At 37.5% G+C, this 9,430-nt stretch overlaps 1 protein-coding gene across 1 annotated transcript; it reads right to left on the bottom strand.

The window, feature by feature from the left end:
• Positions 1-2,435: 2,435 nt before the first annotated feature.
• LOC125374650 (snaclec subunit B-like) lies at positions 2,436-8,723 on the bottom strand. Its single transcript, XM_048385827.1, has 3 exons — positions 8,462-8,723; positions 7,608-7,793; positions 2,436-2,656 (listed from the first exon to the last, which is right to left on the bottom strand). Exons 1-3 carry the CDS (start codon positions 8,721-8,723, stop codon positions 2,436-2,438), a joined length of 669 nt encoding a protein of 222 aa, XP_048241784.1.
• Positions 8,724-9,430: the final 707 nt, after the last annotated feature.

Here is a 9,430-nt window from a genome sequence, read left to right as displayed (position 1 = left end):
TGTATTTGTCTGTATTATAAATATGTTTAACCTTTGTGTGATTCTTTTGAAGGCCCTGTCAAGGAGGTTAAAGTACCGTAAAATTATTGTCCCCCTATGTGACACGTAATTCTTATCATAATCGATGTATCTATCATCAACCAGTGTTATAAGCCAATAGTTAATATTGGCTAGTACTGTGCACAACAACCAGGGGGGTATCATGCAGAAAGCAGAGGCACCATATGTTACAAGTAAAAATTGGGAAGTGTATGAGACATCATTCTTGTCACTGATGCGTCATGCCGGCTTGAATAGAGTGCCGGATTAGACAGTGTCCTATGTACGTAATTATTTCTTGTTGATAACATTGGAGATAACTCTTACAAACATCATACTACAAACATAGTGGGCTGGTTCAGTACAAAAAAAGAGGTAAAACTACCTAAATATTTACCATTGCAGTGACCTTGGCCTTCAATAAAGGTCAGTCGCAACCTTACCACTTCAATGGCCAATCATACGGATATTTCTTACAATTATGAATATAAAATATACGTGTATGACCTTGAGAGTGCTAAAAATATGATGCCCGACGTGGCCGAGAAAATATGGCAACTGAAAGTAGGTTATATAGGTATATGAAAGTAGGTCATCGTGATCGAGGAAATATAGCATATGAAAGTAGGTCATCTTGATCGAGCAAATATAGCATATGAAAGTAGGTCATCTTGATCGAGCAAATATAGCATATGAAAGTAGGATATCGTGACCGAGCAAATATAGCATATGAAAGTAGGTTATCGTGACCGAGCAAATATAGCATATGAAAGTAGGATATCGTGACCGAGCAAATATAGCATATGAGAGTAGGTCATCGTGACCTAGAAAATATAGCATATGAAAGTAGGTTATCATGACCGAGCAAATATAGCATATGAAAGTAGGTTATCGTGACCGAGCAAATAAAGCATATGAAAGTAGGTTATCGTGACCGAGCAAATATAGCATATGAAAGTAGGATATCGTGACCGAGCAAATATAGCATATGAAAGTAGGTTATCGTGACCGAGGAAATATAGCATATGAAAGTAGGTTATCGTGACCAAGGAAATATAGCATATGAAAGTAGGTTATCGTGATCGAGGAAATATAGCATATGAAAGTAGGTTATCGTGACCGAGGAAATATAGCATATGAAAGTAGGTTATCGTGACCGAGCAAATATAGCATATGAAAGTAGGTTATCGTGACCGAGCAAATATAGCATATGAAAGTAGGTTATCGTGACTGAGCAAATATAGCATATGAAAGTAGGTTATCGTGACCGAGGAAACATAGCATATGAAAGTAGGTTATCGTGACCGAGGAAATATAGCATATGAAAGTAGGTTATCGTGACCGAGGAAATATAGCATATGAAAGTAGGTTATCGTGACCCAGAAAATATAGCATATTAAAGTAGGTTATCATGACCGAGGAAATATAGCATATGAAAGTAGGTTATCGTGACGGAAGAAATATAGCATATTGAAGTAGGTTATCATGACCGAGCAAATATAGCATATGAAAGTAGGTTATCCCGACGGAAGAAATATAGCATATGAAAGTAGGTTATCGTGACCGAGACTGTCATCAGTTGTCAAACATAAGTATTAGATGATTATAATGCAAAATATTTAAAGCAAACTGCAGAAATAGTCTTCACAGTGACCGTCACGTCACGCCTCGGTCACTTACGACTTTTCCCGATCTCGGCCTCGACCAAAGAATGACATGTTTCAAATTTAATTTACATACACTAAATCCATCTCGGCGATAGACACAGTTTTGTTCAGGTTGTGACTTTAAGGATGAACTATACTTTTGACATGGTTGATCAATGTGTCAAAGAATGTCCCTATTCCAATGAAAGAGATACACGCGATAGGATACCCTACGATTAAAAAACGAAGGACATAGGTACCAAGGTTCACATTTTTCAAAAAACCTTAAGCCATTCCGATTAACATGTGACTGCTTAATAATTACACCATTTTATGAAAATGGCTTTCAATCTTCCTTTAGATTGGCAATAAAAAACAACACAGCGCATATCAAGCATATTTTAATAAGAATAATTAATCATTCAATAATAATGGTACGAAACCTAACATGAATTTTTTGTAGACCATGTCACAATTTTATACTGGAATCGGACTCCGTGAAGATCCGGGTAAGAGTTGGTCTTCAGAAACCAATGTTTGTCGTAAGAGGCGACTAACAGGATCGGGTGGTTAGGCTCGCTGACTTGGTTGATGCATGTCATCATATTGCGTAGAACTATCATCATGATGTCAATCACTGGATCGTCTGGTCTAGACTCGTTTATTTCCATCATATAGCTGGAAATATTGCTGTGTGTGGCGTTACACATAACAAAACCAAAACACCCCCCAACGTTTCTCAGTTATACATTACAAGGCTTTTTCGCAGATGAATGATTGTTCCGAATCACAGTCTTCCTCCTCGTACACCAGGCCACCCGGTTCATCCCTGAATATGATTTCCAAACAATGGGCATTGTCATCTTCAATGTCCGGTGCCCAGGAAATAGATGAATTGTCACTGACCCATCTCCACGAGCCAATACCATTGTAGTCCACACCGCCAAGGAACCAGCCATTATCCTCATCGCCTGGCAAACATACGGTTTAATTTATTTTTAAAATATTTTAAAATGAAGAATTAACCACAACTATAACCTCCCGTCAATATTAAGCGAGTGAATGTTGTTTGACGGCACAGCGAATACTGTTACAGCCTGTCTAAGCGTTACAGTCCAGGAGTCCGTTCTACAAAGACATCTTTGCGATAAGATGATGGCAAGTCCAATACTTTAACATGGACTTACGATAGGCGTAGCGCTAAGATCGCTTTGTGGAACAGGATCCTAAAACCCTTTTGCATTGAGAAGTATTAGTGCTGAGAATACTGTACGTCAATGCCACGAGTAAAACCTATGTCAAGAACACAGTAAACCTACAATCAGAATTAAATTTACAATTTGTCTTGACAAAATTAGCTGAGATAATTGTAGTACCTTATGATATGGACAAGATAGCGTGCTTTAGAAGAAAAAGACTCACATCTAAAACATCTAAACATCTAAAATACCTTATCGTTAATTTGGAAAGATAAAATACTAAAAGTGTCTGTAAGCTATCTTAATGATCGTTACCTGTTTAGCAATTATGGAGTTATATTTTGGCTGGACCAACGTGTCTATGCATAGTCCAATCAAAATTCCCTTTTGAAATCGACATACGGTTCGTAAACAACATGGACGTACAGATTTCGGTCGACTGCGGGATTTGCAAAGGATATGTACCGTCAACTTGGCGTCAACTGATATTTTTCATCAAGATGCTGACGTGATTTGATGTACCTCGCGAAATAACACCCGTTTTATCACAATATGTACCTTGATCATCGATCAGATCGTCTTGACTGGGCGCAGCCATTTTGTTTGAAATAAATGCATGTGATATTAGAGGTGGAATCTGATTGGTGAATAGGAGGGACATAGAAGGGACATAACTCGTAATAGCCACTGGTGGCGCTACGATCGTGCCCAGAAATTCCGGCAAGGGTTGAAACTGGACTTTTAGAGTCAGTGAAGTCACTTGCCTCGGGAAGATGAACGATCTGTCCTTGTGAGTAAGGGAGTGAGTGAAGGAGGGAGCTAGTGAGCAAGCTTTCCCGCCAATTTTAGCACTATTCTAGCAATATCACGGCGGGTGACACCAGAAATGGGATTCACACATTGTACAAACGTGGGGAATCGAACCCAGGACTTCGGCGTGATGTGCGATCACTTTAACCACCAGGCTACGACACCGCCCGTACGTTTTAAAAGGACGTCTACAGAATGGATGGGGTGGCTATGATAATGCATTTGACAGGAATAGACACATGATGAGGCATTTGAATTTGATGAAATGAATATAGTTTAGCTCTAACAGAGATCATATAAGTTGTAGGCTTATCAACGAGGGGAATACGGGTTGATGTAAACTCTGCGTTAACGTGTACCCCGAGCCAACAGAGGGTAGGGGAAAACTTATGTTTCATGGTGGCTAAAAATGAAACAAACAAGAAATGATGATGCGATGGTAATGTGTTGATCCTCGTATCATAATTGTGTTTTGGACCTTAAGTTTGCACTGTTTCGGTGACTTTTTGAGGCCTTGCAACGTTTTCATAACGTTTCTAATTGTTTGGTCAAACCCAATTTTCTAGTGTATACATGTACTTTCTATTGCCAGGCAGTTTCTATCAACCCACGGATATAATGAATTCGATTTATTGATATGGCAAACTCTAGATTATGATATTAATATATATATATATATATATATTCTCGCGCACACATTGAACAAATTATTTTGTGACATTAATAATTCATCTATCGATGTCATCAAAATGCTGCTTGCTATCTGACGATATTACATAGTTAAACGGCACCTCATTGTTAAGAACCGTACATCGACTTGATGGAAGAACTACATGTACATAATCTGACGGCTGAGTTATACTTGTCGGTTTGTGATGCAAGAATTGGGGTAGGGTTGAGGGTTCATTTGCTTAAAAGACTTAATCATTACTACTCGTTACTTCTTATTACTTCCTCTATAGTCACGATGGATGGGAGCGGGGGGGGGGGGGGGGGGATATTCATCATTCTTGACTGAACGTCCGGCTAGCTAGACCATGCTGACTTCTATCCAGGACGATTTATCACCTGTCAGAAGTAGTATGAGAATAGAAGACCATGGCCTAGATTTTCGAAACGATCGTAGCCCTAAAATTATCGTAAAGTTATGGTAAGAAAATCGTAGGCAATCGTTGCCCATTTTCGAAACTATCGTAGCCTTAAGATATTGTAAGATTGTCATAAATCTAAGACAGCCCCACACCTGTCGTAAGGTCATTTTATCTTCTTCCAAGATGGCGGCATACTTTGCCATAGATATTTTCAAACAAATAATCTGCCTTACGTTCAAACATTGACATTTCATTTTGTAAAATTGTGTGATTCAAACAGACACTTCGAAAACACGAAGAACGCATAAAAGATTTCACGTCAGATATGTTCTTAATCGCAACAGCGATCCACATAACTATTGAGTCGATAGCTTACAATATATTTCTATCCGAGTCCATGCTGAAAAAGTGTGAAACAACATACCTTTTCGATAATTTTGGGAAGGATAAAAAGGGAAGGTGTCGGCAGGATATAGTTCTGACCGTGACCTTATTGATTAGTCTGTGGCAGTTAATCTTAGTTCATACTCTAACTGAGAGTGGTTTCCCTTTCTATTCGTCCCGCGAGACTTTGCTCAATGTTACAGTTTTCATAAAGCCGGTTCATCTGTTATATTTTCTGTAGTGTGGTATTTATTTATTTAACAAGGAAATACATGCGATCAAATATGTGTATATAGTATATTTGCATAAAGAGTCTATAAAAAGTAATTGTATTTTGTTTCGTTTTAAAAACAACACCTAGGTTATCTATATTATTGAAAGAAAAATATTTGATAACAAGTGACTAAATATTGTCTGTTGCATAATTGCATTCTTTAAAAACATGTGATTAACGGCGTAGATGTATTACATTAAATAGAGCAATTTATTGATCATTTGACAGCAAACGTTAAGCACATATTTTTGTATCCTATTTTCGAGATTGGCGATTTGAAAAATCAAGTAACAACTGGGTTCCCTTGGTCGTTTGGGTTTAAAATGACGTCAAAAAGTAACATACATTAACCTTCGGTTATAACGAACACGCTTATAACGAACTGACGGATATAACGAACTTACTCTTTAGTCCCGATTATTTGCTGTAGTTATGCTGTATATATGCTTATAACGAACTACGGTTATAACGAACTAAAAATAGTAGTCCCTTTGAGTTTGTTATAACCGTAGTTTACTGTAAATTCCTTTTCCAGTATATTTTTGCAAAAAACATTCATTGAATGAAATTTACTGTTCTATTTAAAATAGACATTTGCATTCAATGAACCGATTATTAAAAAATTGTGTACATTTCCCCGTATTATTATTTTTTTTAAATTAGATACTTGACAATAAAATTATTGTAAAGAATAGGGTCACCGGACAAATACTTTCAAATGACCCTCAGCAATACTGTAAGACAAGCCTAACGTCATCGAACTACGTTCGGTAATAGATTTCACACATTTACAATGTAGATATTTCGCTCCTCAGCCAGATTAAATTCAAATCAGACTAACCAGTTTATCAGCTCTACTTAGTTTAAAAGGATAGAAAAGGACAAAATGTTACGTATGTTCACGTTAACTTGTGGCGTGTTTCATGAGACAACACAACTTGACAATTCCTAAGTTATTTCCCCTTGTGAACGAAAATTAGTGTTACTTTCAAATTTTAAAAATAATTATGGATGTAGATAGATAAAAAAATACATCTAGCTTGATATCGTATTTGAGTCCTTGGTTTATTCGTGAAAGATATTAGATATATAAATAACAAACAAAATTAAGCTTACATTGTCATTACAACTCGCTCGTGTATGCGCTGCTTCTTGAACAATATTTATTTTGAGTGTTTCCAGGTATAATGTTGGTTTTTCTATGTAAACTTTTGACGTTTGACATAAACACAAAAGAGCAACCAGTATTGTGAAACTGACCCAGTATACATCACATAACAACAGACTTGAACACGCATCTTTAATGCTGAACGCCTACTGTTCGATCATAGGTCTCGGCATTGCCATTTAGAATAACGTCCGTTACTTTCGTCCTTGATTTTGTACGCGATGTGGTTAAATAATGTTCTGCGCGCTCGCGAGAGGATCATTTTAAGGGAAATATAGTGAAGTATCTTTTTTGCACGTTATTTCAATTCTAATAACTATATTGTGGTAACACTACACTTATTGATTATAACATTCATTGGGTTTGAACGCTATTTGTGTTCGGGTTGTCATCTTTTATCATAAGAACGAAACATCTACATGTAGGACATATAAAGGATTGTACGGAATGTCACTCAAATAGGTGCGTGTTAAACAGTGTGACCTGACAATATGATCATGAATTCCGTGTCACTACTCCATGTTGTTATTGCTAGCGGCTGGCAAATCCCCGAGACGTCACTGGGAAACACCCCGCTTTTTCAATCTCTAACAAAAATGAGATCTCTGTCAGAGCTACGATAGGTATCGTAGCTCTGTACGATCTGAGACAGGTACCTTCGAAAATCTACCTTATCTTAAACTTAAGATATCTTATCTTTGAACGTAAGTTGTTAAGATTAATCGTAGCTAAGATCGTTTCGGAATTCTAGGCCCAGGTGATGAAGGTCAGTCAACAACCACATTGTCGGCTCTGGAGGTCCTGTACTATGAAAGCAGGTGGCATGGACAGAGATTGTGAGGCTTTACAGAAGGAGGAGGACGATACTGTAATGGTCAATTATATTGAGATATTAATTGCCGTGTATTGTACTCCGTTCAACCAGAATCCTCAATGTATCTCACCATTTTTATGTATTAAACTGAAAGTGAGCACTTTGGAACTGAATGTACTTACCAGCTAGAAACAAACTTTCAATGGCGTTCTTCTTTGCGGCTGTTTCCAGGGTAACGAGTTCAGCGTTCTCGCTGTGACAAACGTCACGAGCGTCATTCCAGTTCTGCCCCTCCGTATGGACCTTGTAGCACAGATGGGCAGCCCTGAACATGACATACCCATCTGTACCTCTACATCCTGTGGGATCTGAAATACATGTAATACATGTCCCACGCATCAATTCGTCTAACACTGTTTCCCTAATCAAATACATTCCTATCCTGTAATTTATAAATACACCATGCGCGGTTAAAACGTGCACGAATAAGCTTTTTTAAAAAGTCGAGTCAATATTCAATATATGTTTACTAAATGTATAGCAAGGGTGATCAGTTTATAAAATCCTCTCTATTTTCAGTACTTTTTGTGAGATATTTTATAGTGCATCAGTTCATTTTGTAGGCTCCGGTTGTAATTGAAACGATGGGTAAAAGCTGTGCAAGGGCTTTAAGGGGGTTTGTACCCCTTTCTCATGCATTTTCAAGCAAGGGAGCCGAAGACACGAAGAATGAAAATAAACGCACATAATTCGGGGTATTCTTGTTGATTTTAATGCGTTCACATTTTCAGTTGCAGTTATTTTCCACACAAAAACAACATGGAGCACTACGAAGTGGTTTGATGTCGAATATTACATTAAGGTTGAGGAAACTGTCATGGACATAACGAAAGCCACAAACATTCTCATCAAAATCCATCAAAAGTTTATGCAGCAAGCAAGTTTTGAAGCAGAAATGTTTTTTCGAGGACAACAATTTATTTTTTCGATACAATCAAAATCCACCCCCGGCCCCATCAAATGGTCGATCCCTTACCTGGCACATCATACCCGATCCAGTCGGTATGATCATCAGCCTTTTCGCAAACTACAGACAATCCTGTATAATGTAGCCGACACTCCCTGGTGATGAGGTGGAAGAAGAAGCAGGCACAGTTCCACGAGCGCACACAGGCAGATGCACAGTCCGCAAGGTCATCAGAGGCATAATCCTGTATAAGGCTTTCTTCTGAAGTCTCACAGTCAAGCTCTGGTAACTTCAGTGTAACGTTTTGACACATGGAATTTGACAGAATCATCTGTGGTAAAAGCAGACATATAAACGCAGCGGAAAAGTCCATGGTATTCTTCATTGAGTCCGGACAAAATAACGAGGTTCACGGTACACTCCCGTATGATTGCGCGTTAACTAGTGTACTACGATGTGATCCACCCCTTATTATGACATGACAAACAAGGCCTCAACAGTTTTTATTTTGGTTTTCAGAATAGCAATATGTTCACATTCTGTGATAAAACAAACTGTTCATATTTATATATTTATTTATAGATCAACTAAAAGACGTGCCTTGAGTAAAAATGGGCGGCATAACACGAATTGGGCTCTTAACGCATAAAAAGAATAACACAATCACAGATTCAATACTTTGTAATATTAGCAATTAATGAAAAAGCAAGTGAAGAATTTGTTACATTGGACTTAAAATAAATATTTTTTAAGTTATCGCGTGTAATTTGTAGATTATGTTTATGTTCACTTTCAAGTAAATAAGAATGATAAATAATAAATAAATGATTAATTTGTTGTGACATTATTTGACTTAGTCGTAACTAAGATACTATATTGACCTGGTCGTGTATCGTCTTGATGTTTTATTTGGGTTATACGGTTTCCACCAAGGATCATTTCTTGTAACGATTTGCTGCATTTATAACCAACACAGTATGTTTAGTTTCTACATAAATACTAACCAGCCTGGTTTGGAGGATATGTTGAGCGTTAAGT

Source organism: Haliotis rufescens, unplaced genomic scaffold (genome assembly GCF_023055435.1).
Source record: "Haliotis rufescens isolate VD_foot unplaced genomic scaffold, xgHalRufe1.0.p SCAF_10, whole genome shotgun sequence".
NCBI classification, from domain to species: Eukaryota; Metazoa; Mollusca; class Gastropoda; order Lepetellida; family Haliotidae; genus Haliotis; species Haliotis rufescens.
This window is presented reverse-complemented; position numbering and strand designations above follow the sequence as displayed.